Below are 23,257 nucleotides of genomic sequence, written 5' to 3' on the forward strand. Positions count from 1 at the left end.
AAAATCTTTTCTGCTCCTTTGGAACGTCTGTACCTATAATTCCTAATAGAAAAGCTTCTGGTTTTTTAACAAAAGTTATTTTAAACATTTTTTTTTCATTTCATTATATATCATCTTCCAGAAAGCTTTTGTTACCTTACACTACCACCACATGTGGCAAAAGGTACCTTCTTCTTTTTTTTACATTTCCAGCAGGTATTTGTACTCGTTCTATACATTTTTGCTTACTTAAAGGTAAAGGGACCCCTGATCGTTAGGTCCAGTCGCGGACAACTCTGGGGTTGCGGCGCTCATCTCGCTTTATTGGCTGAGGGAGCCGGCGTACAGCTTCCGGGTCATGTGGCCAGCATGACTAAGCCGCTTCTGGCGAACCAGAGCAGCGCACGGAAATGCCGTTTACCTTCCCGCTGGAGAGGTACCTATTTATCTACTTGCACTTTGATGTGCTTTCGAACTGCTAGGTTGGCAGGAGTATGACTTAGCATTCGTTGGGGTGTGAACTGGTAACATAATATGCCATTTTGATGTCTCAGCATTCTTCCTGCTGACATTCCACGTTACACAGAGATCATATGATGTAGCACATGTGCACTTAAGTGGATATGGAAATGTTCCCTGCGTACACTAAGGGCGTAATCCTCCTCTCTTTACCTCATGCCAAGTCACCTCGCTGAGGAATTCAGGTGAATAACTTTCTGAAAAATCAGAGGGCCTGTAGTGTCAGTGACTCGGTCAGCAATTACTTAACTTTAACGGGGAAAAGGACTCACTGATATAACCTCAGCCCTTTCCTTTTTTTAACAGAATGTTTTGTACTGCTGGAGGCTGATCTCCAGCATATTCTTAAAGGCTGCCCACAGGTGTGGGTTCGGGCTTTCATTATTATGTTTTTCCTCAGAGGGGTGAGATCTGTTCGCATCATATTCCCTGTTCAAGAACACAAAGTGGATTATGAATTATTGTGGGTTGTCGGCCCTCCCTGCATGTTTCAGAGACACTACAGTGGTACCTCGGGTTACAAACTTCAGGTTACAGTCTCTGCTAACCCGGAAGTAGTACCTCGGGTTAAGAACTTTGCTTCAGGATGAGAACAGAAATCGCACAGCGGCGGCAGCAGGAGGCCCCGTTAGCTAAAGTGGTGCTTCAGGTTAAGAACGGTTTCAGGTTAAGAATGGACCTCCAGAACGAATTAAGTTCTTAACCAGAGGTACCAGTGTACAATGTTTTCCAAGTGTTTCTTATTATGTTTTTCCAGTGTGGTAGATTAGGGTTGCCACATTTTAAAAAGTTGAGATTTTCTTGGCAAAGCTGTTGAGCTTTTATTGGGGGGAGGGCAAAGTTGTTGGGCTTTTTTCTTTGCAGGGGGAGGGAGTTGTTGAGCTTCTTTTTGCAAAATCTCCCCCCCCCCAAAAAAAGAGAGAAGTTTTTCAGCTATCTTTTAGGAAATTTGCCAAAAAACCCACCCCCAACACTTCCGAAACGGCTTGCCATGGGATTTCCTGGACATTTTCTAGCCTGGACGTATGGCAGCCCTATGATAGATAGATAGATAGATAGATAGATAGATAGATAGATAGACAGATGATGATAGATAGATGGGTTACATACGCTTCAGGTTACATACGCTTCAGATTACAGACTCCGCTAACCCAGAAATAGTGCTTCAGGTTAAGAACTTTGCTTCAGGATGAGAACAGAAATCGGGCTGCGGCGGCGCGGCAGCAGCGGGAGGCCCCATTAGCTAAAGTGGTGCTTCAGGTTAAGAACAGTTTCAGGTTAAGTATGGACCTCTGGAACAAATTAAGTACTTAACCCGAGGTACCACTGTAGATAGACAGACAAACAGACAGACAGACATGCTTTTTATAACAATTAGAAGGGGGCAGGAGGTGAATCCATGAGTGACACAAAGCCCAGTCAATCTGCCCCATGCAAATCTGGCCTCTGCTACAAATGGTGGGAACAGGTTTGCCCTGAACTCTACCCAAAAGAGAAGACTGAAATAAGGAGGGCGCTTTCCTTCGCCAGACTCCTTGCTCTGTGTGTAGAAGGCCCCCCTAATGGAGGAGAACAAGGAAAGGAGTCTAAGCAAAACAGGGGAAGAGGGGCAGAAAAGAGATGTGGGAAAGGCTGGACGTGAAGGGTGGCAAAAATGGGGAAGCAAATATGGGGTGGAAGTGAAACAGGGAGAGTAAACAGGCTGTGGCCGTTTCCTGCTTCTAAAAGAAGAAAAAATTGTGCATAGAGCAGGGGTGGCCAATGTGGGGCCTTTGGGTCTGACAGTCCCTCCTATGGCATCCATGAAAGGCCTCAGAAGATGTTCCCCTCAAAAATCCAGTGCAGGAAGGGATACGGCTTGCTCTTATTGCTCAGTCCCTGTCTGCGCTGGCTCAGCTTTTCTCCTACGTTGAACTTGCCCCTTGAACCTGCCCACATTCACCACCACCCCCTCCGTACAGGAGAGCTGCATATTCCTTAAAAAAGGTATTTAAATATACCTTCTTGAAGAAACCAGAGGCCTTTCTCCCGGGCATAGTCGGCCAATCGGTGTTAAAGAAGGACAGAACTTTCTTTATGTATGCTACAACAGCAGCAAGAATACTTATTGCAAAGCATTGGAAGACACAAGACCTACCCACTCTGGAAGAATGGCAGATGAAAATGATGGACTACATGGAATTGGCGGAAATGACTGGCAGAATCCGAGACCAGGGAGAAGAGTCGGTGGAAGAAGATTGGAAGAAATTTAAAGACTATTTACAGAAATATTGCAAAATTAATGAATGTTAGAATGATGTTGGATTGAAGTTAAGTGGTTTCTAGCTGTAATGGTATAAAAGAATATGGAAAATTAGATTTTCAATATGTAAAAACCTAATGCTATAATATATTAAGATTAAAGATCAGGTTTAAAAAGGAGGGAAAGGAATTGCTGAACTAACAAATTGAACTGGAATACAAAAAAGGGAGGTATGAGGAGGTCCGGGAAACAAGCAAATGAAAGAGAAGTGATGAAAATATGGAATTGTTTTTCATTGTTTTCTGTTTTTTGTATTTTGTATTTTTATTTTTTCTATTTTTATTTTTCTTATTTATGTATCCTTCTTTTGAAACTTTAATAAATATCATTTAAAAAAAGAGAGAGAGAGAGCTGCATATTCCTTCATTGCAAGGGGGTTGGGCTGGATGATCCTCAGGGACCCCTCCCTTCCAATTCGACAATTCTGTGATTCTAACCAGAAAGAAGGCAAAAGCCTCTCTCTGTGAGCGAGCGGGCACAGGGGCCGTTTCCCCATTTGTCCAGCTGCTGATAGGAAAGGGGAAAGCCTTTCCCACAACATTTTCTGGTGTCAGGATGCTGTCAGCGGCTCCCAGATGGATGCCCAGGAAAGTACAGTGGTACCTCAGGTTAAGAACTTAATTCATTCTGGAGGTCCGTTCTTAACCTGAAACTGTTCTTAACCTGAGGTACCACTTTAGATAATGGGGCCTCTCGCTGTCACCGCCACGGGATTTCTGTTCTCATCCTGAAGCAAAGTTCTTAACCCAAGGTACTATTTCTGGGTTAGCGGAGTCTGTAACCTGAAGCATCTATAACCTGAAGCGTCTGTAAGCCGAGGTACCACTGTATAAAGACAAGGAAAAGTTTCTCACTGTCCTTTTTTATTTCAATCTTCACAGAGAGAGGCTATAGAACCCAGCCTCTTGAATAATGGTGTTGTCCCGAGTGAATCTCCACACCCCGTCTCTCCCACTTCCTCATTCATCACTTCTACGGCTGCTATGTGCTCTCTGTCTTTGAGCTCTTTGCTCTCCTACTTTCAAGGCTCGCCAGCTTCTGGGAGATGGAGGGTCTGGGATGCTTTCTAATGACAACGTTTCAGCCAAGTGTTATTCCGGCTCTCCCAAGATTTCCCAGCTTTTCCCCTCATCTGCCTCTGAGCTGCGACCTCCCTCAAACCCCTATTGTAAATTTATACTGTCTTCCTCCTCCTCTTTCCTGGAAGGGTCAGGATGGGGAGGCGGTCACACTACACCAGTGTGGTGTAGTGGTTAAGAACGATGGACTTGTAATCTGGTGAACCGGGTTCGATTCCCCGCTTCTCCACACGCAGCTGCTGGGTGACCTTGGGCTAGTCAAACTTCTCTGAAGTCTCTCAGCCCCACTCACCTCACAGAGTGTTTGTTGTGAGAGTGGAAGGGAAAAGGAGATTGTTAGCTGCTTTGAGACTCCTTAAAGGTAAAGGTAAAGGGACTCCTGACCATTAGGTCCAGTCGTGACCGACTCTGGAGTTGCGGCGCTCATCTCGCTTTATTGGCTGAGGAAGCCGGTGTACAGCTTCCGGGTCATGTGGCCAGCATGACTAAGCCGCTTCTGGCGAACCAGAGCAGCGCATGGAAACGTCGTTTACCTTCCTGCCAGAGCGGTACCTATTTATCTACTTGCACTTTGACGTGCTTTTGAACTGCTAGGTTGGCAGGAGCAGGGACCGAACAACGGGAGCTTACCCCGTCCTGGGGATTCGAACCGCCAACCTTCTGATCGGCAAGCCCTAGGCTCTGTGGTTTAACCCACAGCGCCACCTGCGTCCCTTTTTTGAGACTCCTTAGGGTAGTGATAAAGTGGGATATCAAATCCAAACTACTCTTCTTCTTCTTCTTCTTCTTCTTCTTCTTCTTCTTCTTCTCCTCCTCCTCCTCCTCCTCCTCCTCCTCCTCTGCCCAGTCCCTGAAATTCTGCCTCTTTTAGCCAGGGCAGCTGTTTTGTGGTGTGACACATCCCAGAAGCAATCATGTTGTGTACCATGGCAGCCATTTTGTGACTGGTGCCCACGGCACTTTCTCAAAATTCCAAATGCGACCATTGTCCCAAAAACGTGCCCATTGGTGACCTCCGGCGTACAGGATTGCAGCCGTATGGATCTGGCTGTATTCCCAGATGACCTGTTTACTGAGCACTCATTTAATCTCTCAGGGAGGTTACATATATGACGCCTGCTGTTTATTGAGCATTTATTCTTACTTACTTGCGGGGAGAATATAAGATGCTGCATACAGCACTTGTTATGTCGCGTTTGCCAGTGCGTTTTCGCTGCCACTTTCTTTTCTGAACAACACTAAGAAGACCTTACCTCTGCATTGCGGGACACGGGTGGCGCTGTGGTCTAAACCACAGAGCCTAGGGCTTGCCGATCAGAAGGTTGGCGGTTCGAATCCCCAGGACGGGGTAAGCTCCCGTTGTTCGGTCCCTGCTCCTGCCAACCTAGCAGTTCGAAAGCACGTCAAAGTGCAAGTAGATAAATAGGTACCACTCCGGCGGGAAGGTAAACGGCATTTCCGTGCGCTGCTCTGGTTTGCCAGAAGCGGCTTAGTCATGCTGGCCACATGACCCGGAAGCTGTACGCCGGCTCTCTCGGCCAGTAAAGCGAGATAAGCCCTGCAACCCCAGAGTCGTCCGCAACTGGACCTAACAGTCAGGGGTCCCTTTACCTTTACCTTTAACTCTGCATTGCATGAAGAACTATTTTCTTTTTTCTGTCCTGAATCTTCCAACATTCTGCTTCACTGAATGTCCGTGATTTCTAGGGTTGTATACACCTCCATCGTCCCTATCCCCAAGTCACCTTTTCTCTAAACTATGTCCCAAATGCTGCAAGCCTTCCTCGCAGGAGTGTCGCTCTGCAAAGTCTGGGTTTTTGGGGAAGCAAGTTTGTTGCACCAAATGCACTCCAACTGCACAACCTGAATTTGCTTCAATGAGACTAAATCCCACCTGAAAAATAGCAGTCTATGCTACCTGTGTTCCCCCAGCTGAATGCCCCTGCTGATAGTAATTTGAGTGATAATCCTAGAAAGCAACATGACCAGATTAGAGTTATGATCCTTCTGCGATTCGCTTCTTTCACCCGTCGCCCTTGCTTCGTAATCTAAATGTTCCACCTTGTGGAAGCATTAGGAATCAGCAAGGCAGAGCTGCAGTCCTTGCTTTAGCTCTGTGCCAATGTGCTTTTAACACGAGCTGAGAGTTTGAGGCAGGGTTGCCTCAACTCATCCATTTCTTTTGCCTTCAACCCCTACCCCTACTCCCAATAGCTTGCGACACATCCAGTTAAAGCACAATTGAAAACAACAGCACATTCAGCTTTGATCTGAATGTTGGAGCATAGGAAGCTACCTTAAACTAGGGTTGCCATATTTCAAAAAGTAAAAACCAAGATGGACGCAGGTGGCGCTGTGGGTTAAACCACAGAGCCTAGGACTTGCTGATCAGAAGGTCGGCGGTTTGAATCCTCGCGATGGGGTGAGCTCCCGTTGCTCGGTCCCTGCTCCTACCCACCTAGCAGTTCGAAAGCACATCCAAGTGAAAGTAGATAAATAGGTACCGCTCCAGCGGGAAGGTAAACGGCATTAATCCGTTTTGCATTACTTTCTAGGGGAAGCGCGCCTTGGTTTTGGAATGCTTTGGTTTTGGAACGGACTTCCGGAACGGATTAAGTTTGAGAACCAAGGTGCCACTGTATTTTGAACATTTGGTGTGAATGTCGTCTTAGTCACACTGAGGTGTTGCAATAGGAAGGATAGTGGTTCTGGGCACCTTTGCATGGGCACCATGTTCAACAGTGAAACAGTCTCCTTCAGGAGGTTATGGACTCTCCTTCCCTGGAGGTTTTTAAGCAGAGGTTGGATGGCCATCTGCCATGGAAGCTTTGGCTGAGATTCCTGCATTGCAGGGGGTTGAACTTGATGACTCTGGAGGTCCCTTCCAACTCTGCAATTCCATGATTCTATTTGTTGTTGTTGTTTAGTCATTTAGTCGTGTCCGACTCTTTGTGACCCCATGGACCAGAGCACGCCATGCACTCCTGTCTTCCACTGCCTCCCACAGTTTGGTCAAGCTCATGCTGGTAGCTTCGAGAACACTATCCAACCTTCTCGTCCTCTGTCGTCCCCTTCTCCTTGTGCCCTCCATCTTTCCCAACATCAGGGTCTTTTCCAGAGAGTCTTCTCTTCTCATGAGGTGGCCAAAGTATTGGAGCCTCAGCTTCAGGATCTGTCCCTTCAGTGAGCACTCAGGGCTGATTTCCTTCAGAATGGATAGGTCTGATCTTCTTGCAGTCCATGGGACTCTCAAGAGTCTCCTCCAGCACCATAATCCAAAAGCATCAATTCTTCGGCAATCAGCCTTCTTTATGGTCCAGCTCTCACTTCCATACATCACTACTGGGAAAACCATGGCTTTAACTATACGGACCTTTGTTGGCAAGGTGATGTCTCTGCTTTTTAAGATGCTGTCTAGGTTTGTCATCGCCTTTCTCCCAAGAAGCAGGCGTCTTTTAATTTCGTGACTGCTGTCACCATCTGCAGTGACGTCTTTTAATTTCGTGACTGCTGTCACCATCTGCAGTGACGTCTTTTAATTTCATGACTGCTGTCACCATCTGCAGTGATCACGATTCTATTATTCTGCCCTTGGTCCCACGGTTGGCATGAAGAGGACTCTGTTTCCCATGATTCCCCTGTTGCCACACTTGGTGGGGGATCCTCAGCTTCTAAACTACCCTGGCCCTTCCACACTGCCCTGTCAGCCTCAGCCAGAATGGGCAACAGACAAGAAGCATGGGATTTGTATTACTAACACCGCCAGGAGGGACATGGCTTCTCCCTTCACCGGCCTACAGGAGTCGTTGCCATCCAGCGGATACGTTGAAACCTGGCCCATCATAATGACAGACAATGTGTTAATGGGATAATAACAGCCATCATGGGATCAGAAGCATAGTTTTCATTGTGTGTGGCTGTTGCACATGAGAAAACAGGTCTTGAGAAGGAGGACAGGCAATGCGTAATTTGAGGGGTGAATCACAGAGGACGGCTGCGTTACTGGAGTTCTCTGGTGAAGGCCGAAAGCAAAAATGTGATTAGTCACACCCGAAGCTCCTTCTGGCGCACATGCAGAATTGTGCTTGCTTCAGCATCGCTGCCCAAATGAATTCGGCGCCTTGGCTATGTTATTTCAAATGCACTGCTTGCAATGTTTAGAAATACAGTGGTACCTCAGGTTAAGTACTTAATTCGTTCCGGAGGTCCGTTCTTAACCTGAAGTACCATTTTAGCTAATGGGGCCTCCTGCTGCCACTGCGCCGCCAGATCACGATTTCTGTTCTCATCCTGAAGCAAAGTTCTTAACCCAAGGTACTATTACTGGGTATGGGGAGTCTGTAACCTGAAGCGTATGTAACCTGAAGCGTATGTAACCCAAGGTACCACTGTACTCTTGATTTGGGAAGCAACCCTGAGTGGCTTTTAAAACCCCAGGCAGATTGCTTATTGATAAGTTACCAGAATTAAATGCTGCCTGGATTTTAATTGGGAGAGTCTAACACGTGTTGTGATTAATTGGATATAACTGCAATAAATAACAAACAAACAAAAATACAACCGCAGTTGCAAGCAGTGGCGTAGCGTGGGGGGTGCAGGGGGGGCCGGCCGCACCGAGCGCAACATCTGGGGGCGCGCGCGCTGGCACTCGCAGCTCTCTGCCCCTACTAAAATCCACGGGTTAGGGGGCGCAAATTACTTGCCTTGCCCCGGGTGCTGACAATCCACGCTACGCCACTGGTTGCGCGACAACTTGAGCCCTGCCCCATTATTAAGGCATTCTCGCTTCCCACGAAATAAGCACAATGGCTCTAAGTACGTCCTCCTAGTGGTGCGGCGACAAAACTGCTAGCACATTTGCAAAGAGATCATAAATGTTATTACTATTTAGTAATATTCTAATGATTGTTGAATGTTACTTTTTGATGTAGGTTGCCTATTTTAAAGTTATGTTTTATTATCACATTTTTGTATTGCATTAGATTGTTATAAGATGTACATTTTTTGTTTCTTCAGCTTGTAAACCGCCTTGAGTATTGTAAGACAGAAAGACGGTCTACGAATTAAAAATGATGATGATAAATTCGATGCCTCCAAATTCATAGATTGCTGAAAAACCACATCCAGAAGAAATGCACTGTTATTAGGGGAAAAGACTGCTTTACACAAATGTGTCAGCTGGGCACAATCATATGTGAAGACGTGTGCATTAGGAGAAATGTGCACTTTGATGTTGATGGATTTTCACAAGTTCAAAAAAGTGCAAAGCATTGTGGAGAACTGAATTTAATGGCTGAAAAAATGGGAAACAGAAAAATGAGAGAGTTGCAGATTCGCCCATATACTCTTCAATTCCTCTTCATAGTTATTTCCCCCCCCCCCTTCCTGCTCCCCCTAAACTTCCTCCCGGGTATCCCTCTCTCTCTTCCTCTCATGCCTGGAAAGTTTCTGGCTCAAAGATTTTCAAAGCTTTTCCCAGCCCCTCCGGGCCATCCTTCCCAGCTAAGTCAGTGTTTCCATATGAGGCTGCTCAGAGCAGGCCGGCTTCCTCCAAGGTCCCCGCCCTGACCTAAGGGGGGAAACGCGTCACTTTCCGATGAAAACAAAGAATCTGAACTCTTGGAGACGGAGAAGGGGGGGGGGGGGAGAGAGAGAGAGAGACTGTGAAATCAGGAGGAGGCTGAGTCAAACTATGTCGGCCTAAAAATCCCCGCTTCAGAGATCATAAAAGAAATTCAAGTTCAGTGGCAGTGAAAAACGAATTGCGCCAAAAGCTGCAGCACGGAAAACAGGAGCGATGTGTCCTCGCAGCAGAGGCGCATCTTGGGTTTTTGAACCCTTGTGTGTTTGCAAACTCGCTTGCAGGCCGATCCTAAAGCTGTTGACTCAGGAGGAAATCCCTCTGTGTCCCCGCAAATCGAGATTAAACTTCAGTCCAGTGTGCGTTTTGGAAAGAGAAATGGGACCAAACTGCGTGTTGTGTTAATAGCTGTGCCACTTAAATAATGATGATAATAATAAAAGCGACGGGGACGCAATCCTTAACACCAAGTAGCCCAGGGAGGGAGGGAGGGAGAGACCCCTGATCTGGATTGGGACCGTGATGTGGGTTTAAGGGACATTTAACCCTTTCCCTCGTGCCATTTTCCTGCCAGAAATAACCCACCCCATCCTGCGCTCTCCGCTCAAAGGTGAAATTGGCTGGTAGTTTGTTGATGGGCAAACAGGAATTTTGTCAGGGTTGTGTGCGAAATTGGGGGGGGGACAAGTTTTAACAACTGCCCCCGCCTCCTCTTTTTGCAGCACAGCCCGGATCCGGATTTGGCACACAACCATCACATTCTCCCCCCACACACACGTGGTGGGGGGGGGCCTTTCTTACCAAATAAATGCAAAGCCCTAACTGTGTGTTTTCAATAACATATAAAATATGAAGTGCAGGTTGGCTCCCAAAGAGCCATTGCAGGTATGTCTACTCAGAAGTAAGTCCCATTAATTTTGATGGGGATTTACTCCTGGGTAACTGACTAAAGGGGACGCGGGTGGCGCTGTGGGTTAAACCACAGAGCCTAGGACTTGCCAATCAGAAGGTCAGCAGTTTGAATCCCCATGACGGGGTGAGCTCCTGTTGCTCGGTCCCTGCTCCTGCCAACCTAGCAGTTTGAAAGCACATCAAAGTGCAAGTAGATAAATAGGTACCACTCCGGCGGGAAGGTAAACGGCGTTTCTGTGCGCTGCTCTGGTTCGCCAGAAGCGGCTTACTCATGATGGCCATATGACCCGGAAGCTGTACACTGGCTCCCTTGGCCAATAAAGCGAGATGAGCGCCGCAACCCCAGAGTCAGTCATGACTGGACCTAATGGTCAGGGGTCCCTTTACCTTTACCTAACTGAGTATAGACTGTAGCCTTGAATTTGTTTGGAGGTTAGACTACTGATGGGCAGACTACTATTCTAAATATTGAAGGGGTTATGAAGGGGCATGGTTGCCTATCTTGTTTGTTTGATTAAATTTTCATCCAACCTTTCCACCAAATGGTGCTCAAGCAGTAAAAGACAAAATAATCAGCAAGTCCAAGGCAGCTAAAACTGATAAAACAGCTCACTGCGAAGGCAGAAACCAGTGTATTTCTAGCAGCCATAACAAGGCAGTTTATGAGGTCAAACGTCCTTCTGAATATGTACAATCTAGCTACTGCTTTTCGATAAAAAGGTTGTGCAGGTTTTTGGCATTGTTTCAACACCTGCAAATCCTATTTGAGCTAAGTTCCCAGACGTCCCCGTTTCCCAGGGACAGTCCCCGGATTTGTGATTAGGTCCCCGGACAAATTCCATCCCTGGAATGTCCCGGGATTTCATCTAATGTCCCCGGGAAACGCAGCAGCGGCAGTCTCAGCAGCCTGGAGCAGTTGGCTCTGGCTGGCTTCAGGAGCTGCTTGGAAGTCCCCATATGATGGTGGTGAAGCTTCCAGGCTGCCTCCACCTTCCCTGACACCAGCAGCAAAGCTGTGAAGAGAGGCTTCATGCTGCCTATCGGAGCAGCCTCCCAACTCCTACTTGCATGCAAGCAGGAGCAGGGCAAGAATCTCTCAGCTGTGAAGGGAGGCTTCAAGCTGCCTATCAGAGCTTGTGTGCAAGCAGGAGGGGGCAGGGATCTCTCAGTTAGGCAACAGGAAGCCTCCTTTTCCAGCTGAGGAATCCCCACCCTCTCCTGCTTGCATGCAAGTAGGAATGGGATTGGGGCTGCTCTGATGGGAACCACTGCGCTGCCTGAGAGATCCCTGCCCCCCTCTTGCTTGCACGAAAGTAGGAATGGGATTGGGGCTGCTCCGATGGGCTTCCCCACCACCACCACCATCGAAGAACCAGCAACTCAGGGGCTGCCCAGGCTCATGGAGAAAGGAGATAGAAACCTCGGAGGAAGGGGAAACGTGGCGGTTGAGGTCAAGATGGCGGCTGCCTCTCTGCCACCACCATCGCTGCAGCACCAACGTCCCGAACATACATTCATTCATTCATTCATTCATTCATTTATTTATTCAAAGTGTCCCCGGATTCATTGAAAAAAATATGGTAACCTTAATTTGAGCAGGGATGGGACACCTCAGAACAACTCTAAAATGTGTGTACACAAAGGGTAGTATTAGTGACTCCTACTAATTATATTCTTCTAATGCTCCCAGCTAAAAGCAGAATTGCAACAGAGTTTCCACACTATTGGGGGTGTTGTACTTTTTGTGTGTGTACATCCTTCTATGTTCTTTCCATATCAGTGGGAGCGTCACCGTTGCTGCAGCTGGGGGAAGTCTAGTTCACTGAGGAAGTCATTTAAAAACAACAACCAAGTGATCCTTAATAAAAAATCTAAAAAATCAATTATTTAATTACAAACTATGCACTTATTCATTTAAGCGTACATAATTAGGAACACAGGAAGATGACTTTTACTGAATCAAACCATTGATTGCTCCATCAAGGTCTGTATTGTCTATTCTAGATGGTTTTAAAGGGTGTGTGTTTGTTTTTATTTGCTTATGACATCCTTCTGGACTCTTGAAGAAGCAACAAGCTTATTTTTCTCTCTCTCTGGAGGAAGTGGAAACATTGAAAGGAAGTTGGTGGGGAGACACACCTTCATTTTGGGTACAGTTTCATCTTCGGTGGTTCCGGCTGTAAGATCGTATCTCTACGCTGCTGAAAAACCATACGTATATATAACGATAGTTTTTATTGGACCAGCCTGTGTTGGTGTGGGAAAGAGAGGCCTGCAAGCTTCACAGGTCTCTAATAGTGATGTTGCTTGACATACAGTTCTGTAGAATCTGGAAGACTGCATGGGTTGTCCCAATGAAAGATATCTCTTTATCTATTTACTTAACCTCCTGCCCCTTTCGTGTGGGGGGTCTTCTGTCCTTTTTCGGCTATTACACAGTATGGAACTTGGGGGGGGGGGATCATTTCACTCAGAGGGGCAAAACCCGCACACAGCAAATTCCATTTTTGCAACTATTGAAGAATGAAACAACCTCACACTCCTCCATTCGTGTGTCGCAAGAATCTGATAATGTGCTTGGTGGTGCGTGTATACTCTATCACTTCTTTTCAATCCTTCAGTACAAATTCTTTACATACAGTGGTACCTCGGGTTACATACGCTTCGGGTTACATACGCTTCAGGTTACAGCCTCCGCTGTAGGGTGCTTCAGGTTAAGAACTTTGCTTCAGGATGAGAACAGAAATCGTGCTCCAGCAGCGCGGCAGCAGCGGGAGGCCCCATTAGCTAAAGTGGTGCTTCAGGTTAAGAACAGTTTCAGGTTAAGAATGGATCTCTGGAACGAATTAAGTACTTAACCTGAGGTACCACTGTACTTATAACTACATCCTCATATATTCAGCAAGCAGGAATAATTAGACTAAGGCTGCAATCGTATGTATGCTTCCCTGGGAGTAAGTCCCATGGAACTAAATGGGACTTACTTCCAAGTACTACTGGACCATTATGAGAGCTAGTAGAATGACAATAAGAATATGAGGCAGGAGAAGTTCCCAGTGCAAATCCTACCACCCATAAACTCCACAGGTGGTTTCAGAGAAACCCCACTTTGCCAACCTCAGACAACACAGTTGCAAAATGGAGTCTATTATTATTATTATTAATAATAATAATAATACCCAGCCCATCTGGCTGGGTTTCCCCAGTCACTCTGAGCAGCTCCCAACAGAATATTAATAATAATAATAAAGCAATAAAACATCAAACATTAAAAACTTCCCTAAACAGGGCTGCCTACCTTATACAAGCCTACCTTACAGAAATGTTTTAAGGATCGCTTAAGCTGGTGTTTGCAAAGGCCGTAGAGTACTGGGGTGGAATGCTACACAAATATTTAGTGTCCCCATTCTAATTTTAGACTGTACCTCTGGTCAATATGGCATTGAGGCAGGCAGCCAGTCGCAGAGCTCCCAGATAGCAGAGTTTTAATTTAGTCTTCATTGGGCTTAACTCGTTTTACATCAATTGTTTTTGTGTGGAGGACGGATGACTCTGGAGCTTTGGCACAAAATTGCAAAGAACTGGCCTTGAGTGGAGATGTTTTACCCGCCTCCTTCTACTGAATTTCAGACTGCCTAGCCCTCAAGGAAGAAACCTGTTTTCTTGTATTTTGTAAAATACCATGCACGCTGATGACATAATAGCGTGCGGTGTAACAACAAAAGTAATTTACCTTAAGTGAAAAACAAGAGCAAGTATGGTGATTAACAAATCTTAAAAAGAAGCCTTTTCTACTCCTTGGGCTTAGCCTGCTCTGAGTATGACCAATACTGGCTGTCAACTGGTGCCATTGCCAGTCAAAACTTTGAAAATCACTTCAGCACTGAGAACGTCTTGGGAAGGGCTGTAGCTTAGTGCCAGAACATCTGCTCTGCATGCAAAAGGTCCCACATTCATCCGCCGGCGTCTAGGGAGGCAGGACCGCAAAAGGCAACTTCATATAGAAACACAGAATTGTAGCGTGCGAAGGGACCGCAAGGGTCATCTAGTCCAACCCCCTGCAATGCAGGAATCCTTTGCCTAATGTGACACTCGAACTCACAACCGTGAGATTAAGAGTCTCGTGGTCTACAGATTGAGCTGTTCTTACACATTCCAAACAAATACAGATTTGCCTACAATCCATAAAATGCATTTTCAGATTTGGCTTTGTAAATAATGCTTTGATTGTGTTATCCCAGAAATTGTACTCTCCAATTAGTTGCTTTAAAAAAAAAAGGTATAGCAATTAACCAACATTTGCAAAGTTGCAATGGTCCAAATCCCAAACAGCTCCCAGGTTTCGATGAAACAGATACAATGACCCTGTATTGGTGCTAATTTTAGGTCTCCATGCATTACACGCCAAGATACTGTTGAGTACACAAAGAATAAAAACACTTCTCCTGTGAAAGAGGTTATACAGAGTTGTGGACTAAAAGAACGGCAGAGAGCCAGTGTACCAAATTGCAATCTAGCTTCACGAAATATCAGATGGTATTTCAATACCGTAACAAAGAATTACTTTTTCTTTGACAAAAAAGCAATTAAAAAGTTGTTGGTTTAAAAGAGTTTCAGCTGGAGCGGTCTCTTTTACTATCCTTAAATAAACGTTTCTCCAAAGCGGAGCCACAAACGGGAACAAATAAAATATTCCGCTGGGATGAACTATTTTTCTTCCCGCAGCAAAAACACTGATCAATAAGTGGCGCGATGCCTGGGCAACACATCGCCCAGATCTGCCTTTGCCAACCTGGTGCCCTCAAAAGTGTTTTGGAATACAACGGCCATGCTGGTTGAGGACTGTCCAAAACATCTGGAGCATGCCGCACTAGCAATGGTCGACTCAAAAATTCAGCGTGGCTGCGCATGGGAACTTTGCACACCCTGAAGCCAGAGGCAAGGGAGCATTTCTCAGCAGCGTTCAACCGTACACACGCCTGCCATAAATCACTGCAAGCCTCGACTTACCATTAGAGGCCAAGGGGCTGCCGTTGTGCTCCATTCTCTAGGAAAGCCCACCGGAAAAGGCACTTCTGCAGCTGCGGCAGATGTGGTTGCCCAGATGTTGGAAGCGAGCCGAGCGGACCGGTTCCTGCAAATAATTCTGCAATCCAGGCACAGCCTTGGCTCCTCGTCTCTTCTGTCCAGTGACTCGCTCTTTTTGCAGCACCATAGGTCCTCGGAGCGCAGAGAAGGGTTCTCCGAAGGAGGAGTCCAGGCCACAGCAGCGTGTCTCTCTTTTTCAGGCAAAGAAGGCCCTCCTCTGATACTGACGTCTCTGCTGGCAGCTGTGCAGGGGAAAGCAAGCCGGGCCTCCGCCCAATTGCTCATCACCACCCTGTCATTTGGCAGCTGGAATGAAAGTCTCTGCTAGTTGGGCCTTTTGGCATTGACAGGGATATTTAAAGGCCATGGGGCGGGGAGGGACAAAAAGGAGCGACACAGCAGAGAAGAGGGTCAAAGGGCAATGTTCCCAAACTGAGGGGGGGGGGGGAGTCCCAAACTATATGCATGCGTGGAAATCTCTAAAAACAGAAACAGAATTGCTATCTCGCTTGCTTTTCTAGACAGGCAAGCAAGTTCCAAGATGTTTTATAGTCGATCGCCCTTCCCTATGAAAGACACGGGGTGCTATTTCCTTTTTTTATGTATGTAAATTTTTATTAGTTTTTTAACATACCATTTTCAACAGTAATGAAACGTACTTTTACATCTTATACAATTTTTTGACTTCCATCAATCCTGTCTGGAAATTTTCCAATCTAATCTAATTTCTTACTTTCCCTATTACATTTAAATCTCATAACTGATATCTTTATTCTTTATCTACTTTGTAACGTTTCATATATTTCTCCTTACAAAACTTCTTGTAGTCCTACTTGCGTAATTTGTTGATTATAATTGCTCTTCAGATAGTTTGACACGGGGTGCTATTTCCAGCTGAGCCGTACCAGACCAGACTTGAAATCAGTGCTGTCTTAGCTCTTATTACTGCATTAAAGGAAGCAGCACAAAGAGGTACAACATCTCTCACTCATTGTATCTTCAAGCTGGTAAAAAGAAAAACTGACCAGCAAGCAGATTTATGCCATGCAGCTGAGAAAAATGTAGGAGCCTTGCCAGAAAAAAAAAACCCCAGAGCTTCAGAAATAGACATGAAACACACTCAGATTAGAGACTTGAAACTTCAAAGGTTTGAGGGTGCCTAAACAGGACACAAAAATAATTCTGGATGTCAGCTTTGTAATTTTGGAGATTTGCAATGGAAGAGAGGGTGGGAATTTGAAAAGGCAGGCCACATTCCAAAGGTTGGCAGAATAGGATAATGTCGCAACCCATCAATCGAAGCCATTATGTTAGCTCCCTCCCCGGGTTCCATCGCCCTCCTTGCTTTCCTCTTTGTGCAGAGAAAGCCAGTGAAAAATTGCAACATTTAAGAGTTTTCTTTGCAATTAGAGAAATGTTGACAATCTTGTTCTTGAAGGGTGTGTGGAAGTTCACCCAGCAGGGAACATCTTCTGGGGAGGAATTCCCCCCAGAATCCTGAACAGTGACATTCCTTTGAGATGATGAAACAATGTGCTCCCTTGGGTTTTATTGGACCAATGGAATGGATGATTTAAAAGCAGTTTAGTGGGTGCGTCTGTGCATTAATCAGGACTGATTGCTTTTCAAAAGTAAAATTGCAAGGTTGTTGTTGTTATATTAAGCCCACAACCAAATAACTGGCTGGAAAGTGTAAAGTCCTAGCAGACTCAAACAAGGGAATCGGATGCTAAGGTCCCAAGTATCTTATTCTCTGCAACACTATGTGCAAGAACAGGGAACTGAGGAGGTGGAGGCATGAATTTCCAGCTGCACAACTGCTGAGTGATGAGCAATGCTTTATTGCATGGGTAGGCAAACTAAGGCCCCAGGGCCGGATCCGGCCCAATCGCCTTCTCAATCCGGCCCACGGGTCTGGGAATCAGCATGTTTTTACATGAGTAGAATGTGCCCTTTTATTTAAAATACATCTCTGGGTTATTTGCGGGGCATAGGAATTCGTTCATTCCCCCCCCAAAAAAAAATATTGTCTGGCCCCCCGCAAGATCTGAGGGACAGTGCTGAAAAAGTTTGCCGACCCCTGAATTGCAGTGGCAGCCCATGTTGCAATTGCACTGTTTATTTTTTAAAAAATGCATGCCGCTGTTTCCTAAAACATATCAAAGCAATGTACAATGTGTGCATACAATACAAGCTACAGATCACTGCCAACCATAACAGATTTTTCTTTTCTTTAATTGTCTGCATAAGCCTGGTGGCACAGAAAGGTTTCCAGCAAACATTTGTTGCTATTCTTTTGTTTTTGTTTTTTAAAAAAACACTTAAAAATTAATACAAAAACGCCTACTGGATTTCCATCGGGAGAGCATGCCACAAGACCGGGCGGCTGACATTGAAAGTTCAGTTTTGTGTTGACCGTCACATCAGCTATGCCAACTTAGGGTACAACCAAAGAAGCTTCTGTGGATGATTTCAGTGATGGAACTGGCTTTTAACAGCTCAGAGTACCGGATTTGTTTTGGATTGAGGACCTTGCACTTGCATTTAAAATTAAATCAAAATAAACAAAGGGCATGATCTCTGAGGGTTTTTTCCTACAATCAAGTGGTATATATATTTTATGAAATTTCACACACACACACACACACACATATACCGATACATATAACTGCTACCACATTTGCAAAGCTAAGCAAGGTCTGGTATGGTTTCGAACTGAATGTGGGACTGAGTGTTAACAATAATAATAATTATTAATATTATTATTATTATTTATATCCCGCCCTCCCCAGCTGAAACCGGGCTCAGAGCGGCTAACAACAGTAAAAATAACACAGTTTACATAAAATCATAATCATTTAATTGAAATACATTCTAAAATCAATTCATTCTAAAATCAATTCAGAGTGCAATTAATGGCAACCATTGGGCTAGAGTTCTATGAGGATTACAAAAGGTGTGTTGATATTCTTGTGTTGCAAGGGTTGGACTAGACGACCCTCAGGGTTCCCTTCCAATTCTTGGACTATATATCCTCCTTGTGTGCACTGAAAGGCTCATAGGGGCGGCTAATTCTTTCCCTTCTCGCCACCCACCCTCTGCTCCTCAGCCTAAAAATGAAAAAAAGAAGAAGCGCACAGCCCCGTGCACATTCACCTAGGGGAGGAAGCCCCCTAGATCAGATCCGGGCTGAGTACTCATTTCAAAGCGCTGGGCTGAACCGTTTAAGATAAAACCGCGGAGGGCGGTGCAGCGGGGAGACGAAAGGCACTCTGCGCATGCTCAGAGGCATTCCCGCTGCAGAGGAACAAACGGGGCTCCGGGAGAGAACGTTAGGGAGCCTGCTCGGCCACGCCCCTCTCTGGGTGGGAGGGGGCGGAGGAGGAGGAAGAGCGGAAGTGAGGCCGGAAGCCGCCGTTGCTAAGGGCTGAGAGAAGCGGGCCCTTAGCAACGGGGAGGCGCTTCGCCCGGCGAGCCGGGAGGGAGCGGCGGAGGCGCCATGGCTCGCCAGAGCCCCGAGCCCTCCATGGGCAGGCACAGGCCGGCCTCGGAGCTGACTCAGGTGAGGGAAGCGAAGCCTCCCGGAGTCGTGGGTTCGAGACCCCTCGTTGGGTCAGAAGTTTCCGGCATTGCAGGGGGGGCTCGGCTGGATGACCCTCAGGGGTCCCTTCCGAGCCTATGACTCGCCGCCCTGAGTCCCTTCCACAAAACTCGCGCGTCATAGGCTAGAGCTTCTCTGGGCATGTGCAGAGAGCCCTTCATTCTCATATCTGAGCCCGGCCTTGGCTGGGGAGGGCGGGGTATAAATAAAAATTATTATTATTATTATTATTATTATATCTGAGGAGTTTGGTTTTTTGAGAGCAGGAAGTTTCGACTGCCACGCGCTTGCATGGGGGGCAGGTTTGCAGAGGCTTCTCTGAGCATGTGCAGAGCGCCTTTCTTTCTCGCTTTCAACCAGCGCGCCGCTGATGTTTAGTTTCTGAAGGGAGCTTCGCATGCAATTCTGACTCCTTCTCTGAGCGCGTGCAGAGTGCCTTTCTTTCTCGCTCTCACCCACAGCATATCCAAAATTTGATTTTGAGGGTGGAGTGGAAAATGTCCCTTATATGCATGTTAACTCGGCTGCATTGGCGTGTGTTTAAAAGGTTGCGCCTGGACACGCGCGCATACACACAGACTAGAGCTTCTCTGAGGATGTGCAGAGTGCCTTTCCTTCCGTAACGCAGCCGAGATTTAATTTTGAAGGTGGGGAAGGGTTATCCCGTGTGCTTTTTTATTCTGGTGTATTTGCATGTGAAAAGACTTGTGTAAACCAAAATGTATTCAATCTGAAAATCATTACTGCCACCTGCTTTCCAGAGTAAAAAATGTTAGCAGAGTACTTTGGGAGCTGCTTTGGTTTGCAGCAGATTTTGATATGAAGCTTTATGTTGTTTTATGTATTGCATGGTTTTGTTTTGTTTTTAAATGTACACTGCTTTGTTTTTATTTGTTTTTTTAAATGAAGTGGTTTATACAAATACCTAAATAAACTTTTTCATTCTGTCCAGCAATTTTTTTAATTCCACGTTGACCCTAAACAGTTGTTTTTAGCTGAATCTCAACTTTTTATGGAAGTTTGCTATTCATCCCGCCTATCAAGGTGATGGGTCATCATTGCAGACTGTGGTATTGTTTGGCCTTAGGGTTAACCTCTTCTGAGGCAGCTGCAGTTATGGTGATGAGATAAAGTCTTTAGTAATTATTTCCCCACTTTTACGACATTTTATTTAAATGCCTAGTCCTCCACACTCTGGGACCCTTCTGAAATATTCTCAAAATCACATCCAGTCTCCAAAGCTTTTTTTAAAAATCTTCATTTTCTTTCTCTGTAGGACATTTCCCATCTGCTGGCAAGTGTCTTTAAGCAGATGTATACTTCAGAGTTCATAGCAGCAAACACAGTGGAAAATATGATCAAATCCCGTGGAGGAGACAATTCCCACCATGAGCAGTTTGTGAAAGAGTTGCAAAAGGTAATCTCTCCATTCAGTCCTGTAGACTCAGTGCTATGATTTGAATCAGAAAAATGGGTTGTTTTGTGCCTGTTCAAAATGGAAGTACAGTGGTACCTCGGATTAAGTACTTAATTCGTTCCAGAGGTCCGTACTTAACCTGAAACTGTACTTAACCTGAAGCACCACTTTAGCTAATGGGGCCTCCTGCTGCTGCCGTGCCGCCGGAGCATGATTTCTGTTCTCATCCTGAAGCAAAGTTATTAACCTGAAGCATTATTTCTGGGTTAGCGGAGTATGTAACCTGAAGTGTCTGTAACCCGAGGTACCACTGTATCTCGAAGAAATATATATATATATAGAGAGAGAGAGAGAGACCAATATTATTTATTACTTTCATCACACCCGACCTACCTTATCTTGTGAAGATAAAATGGAGAGGAATCATGTACTCTGACTGGAACTCCTTAGAAGAAAGGCTGGATATAAAAGTGATAAACAAAAGCCTCACTCAGCCACAAAGCAAGGCTCTTTCCCAGCCCTAGCTGGAGATGCCGGGGATTGAACCAGTGAATTCTGCAAGCAAAGATGCTCTGCCACTGAGCTATGGTGGCAAAATGGGTCTTAAGCTGGCAGCAAAAACTCAGTAAGAGTCAGACGTACCTTGGAAGGAAACTCATATGCCAGGGTTGGAAACAGGACATGTTTGAGTTTGCTCTGAGCATGTCGTCATCAGCAAAGGGCACTCACTGCCTCTTGAAATGGAGCTTCAGTCTATTCCTTTCATTTAATCTATTGAATTTCTATGCCACAAAGAGGCTTACAAACAATAAAGGACAACGTACTAGAAGATCACAGCATAAATCATACGGAATAATTAACAAATCGCCAGTAAAACAACCACCTTCTATAAAACACTATTAACAAAACAACTTTAAAAATAAGCCGAACAGTGCGGCCACGACAAATGTCATATCCACAAAGTGTTACAGCACTCATAATCCACAAAAACAATACAGTGGTACCTCTGTTTACGAACGCTTCTAGTTACGCACGCTTCGGGTTACAAACTCCGCTAACCCAGAAGTAGCAGCTCCTGGTTGCGAACTTTGCCCTGGGATGCAAACAGAAATTGCACGCTGAGGCCCCATTAGCGAAAGTGTGCCTCAGGATAAGAATGGTTTCAGCTTAAGAACGGACTTCTGGAATGAATTAAGTTTGTAACCAGAGGTACCACTGTATTAACATCATTAACAAACTAACAACTGAAAACAAACCTAGCAACACTGTGGAACACACACACACACACACACAGACAGACATATACTCCACCCCCCATGACTTAAATTTCCCTCAGTTCATCAAAAGACACACGTAATAATGCTTTTGGCAGCAACTCCATTCTGAAGGCTGCTAGGGCTGGAGGGTGGGGCAAGGAAGGCGGAAAAAGCCACTGCCTAGTTGTCTGCATAAAGTCTCATTCCCCTCGCAGTCTATACCTATCATGTTCATTCATGGACCTACCCTCCATTAACCCTTTTAAAAAGCTGTTGAAGCTAGTGGCTGTGAGATCATCTTGTGGCAATAAGTCCCACAGGTTAAATGTTTGGTGCATAGCACTTATTTCTGTTTGCTCTCAGTCTGTTTCCTGGTTAGCGTGATTGAAAAGGGCCTGAATGCTAGTAATGTCTAGTAATGAAAGAGTAATGTCTTGCGATTCCCTCTTTCCACTTTGATCATAATTTAACAAGCCTCATTTAAAAAAGAAGAAGAAATAACTTAACAAGCCTCTACACGTGCACGCACTCAGTAATCTTTAATTCTTCAGATTGGCTGTTGGTGCAGACATTGCAAAGCTCTTCCCACCCACCCACTGCCGCCAATTTTGTAAAACAGGTGTTTGTATCTATTGCCTCCATCAAGGCAAATTACGATTGAGCGCTATTAAAAAAATGCTTTGATTGCTTTACAGATTCCTCTGGGAACCTGTTGAAGGTTTATGCCCACCTTCTGCAGTTCTCCAAACATTTTGGACTACATTTCCCATCAGGCTGTGCTGGCTGAGGTTGATGGGAGCTGTAGCCCAGTACATCTGTAGTGCCACTGGGCAGAGGAAGGCTGCTTTACATTAGTAAATCAGCAATTATCTGGTTGCCGCTTCAGGTCCACAAGGAATATAATGGCCGGCTGACGGAAGCAGACATGCTAGAAAGGCACATCATCCAGGCAAGGGCCCGAGCCGCAGCGGAAGAGGAAAGGATCGTGAACTTATGTCAAATGGAGGTTCCAGAGAACTACTCTCATATTAAAATGCCACCAGGTGAGGGAAGTGAAAGTTTGAGATCTTCTGGGGAGGCTTTTCCCTTGGTCCTGTAGCAGGAACCCCCCACCCCAATTCAGTTTGTACAAACTTCACACACTCACACTCACACACTACATATGCCACACTTCTGTTATAAATTCATAGAAAAATCAACCATACATCGGATTTGCACTGTTCCATTTTTATTTTACTCCATATGACAAGGACTATCAAAGGGGGGGTGGCTTGGTTCTGGTCAGCCATAATCCCTTCACCATCCCAGCACATCCACAGGAGCCCTGCCCAGTTGCTATGCCAACCCTGATGGTCCTAGACAGAAGACCATCAAGATCACAAAGAACTTGCATATGGGAGTGGATTCAGCATGGACTGAAACAAAGGACAATGATCAGATCTTCCCTCTGGGGGCAGGAAACTCCCAACTCCCCTTTGTCTCCTGGAAGTGACTCATGGGGAGGGGGAAAGGAGGAACCAGCC

General features: G+C 45.7%; 2 protein-coding genes across 2 annotated transcripts in view; one reads left to right on the forward strand and one right to left on the reverse strand.

The window, feature by feature from the left end:
• The window catches only part of PLCD1 (phospholipase C delta 1), a 65,312-nt gene extending 49,577 nt beyond the window's left edge, over positions 1–15,735 (reverse strand). The window contains exon 1 of the mRNA XM_080974074.1: positions 15,383–15,735. Coding sequence (XP_080830200.1) covers positions 15,383–15,416 — 34 coding nt within the window. The 5' untranslated portion in view covers positions 15,417–15,735. The remainder of the gene's footprint in view (positions 1–15,382) is intronic.
• A 3,141-nt stretch (positions 15,736–18,876) lies between these two features.
• DLEC1 (DLEC1 cilia and flagella associated protein) overlaps positions 18,877–23,257 on the forward strand; it is a 46,725-nt gene continuing 42,344 nt past the window's right edge. Inside the window, exons 1-3 of the mRNA XM_080973973.1 lie at positions 18,877–19,022; positions 20,338–20,478; positions 22,621–22,777. Of these exons, the coding sequence (XP_080830099.1) occupies positions 18,960–19,022; positions 20,338–20,478; positions 22,621–22,777 (361 nt within the window). The 5' untranslated portion in view covers positions 18,877–18,959. The remainder of the gene's footprint in view (positions 19,023–20,337; positions 20,479–22,620; positions 22,778–23,257) is intronic.

This window comes from Podarcis pityusensis, assembly GCF_964106645.2.
Source record: "Podarcis pityusensis genome assembly, chromosome: 12".
Classification (NCBI taxonomy): domain Eukaryota; kingdom Metazoa; phylum Chordata; class Lepidosauria; order Squamata; family Lacertidae; genus Podarcis; species Podarcis pityusensis.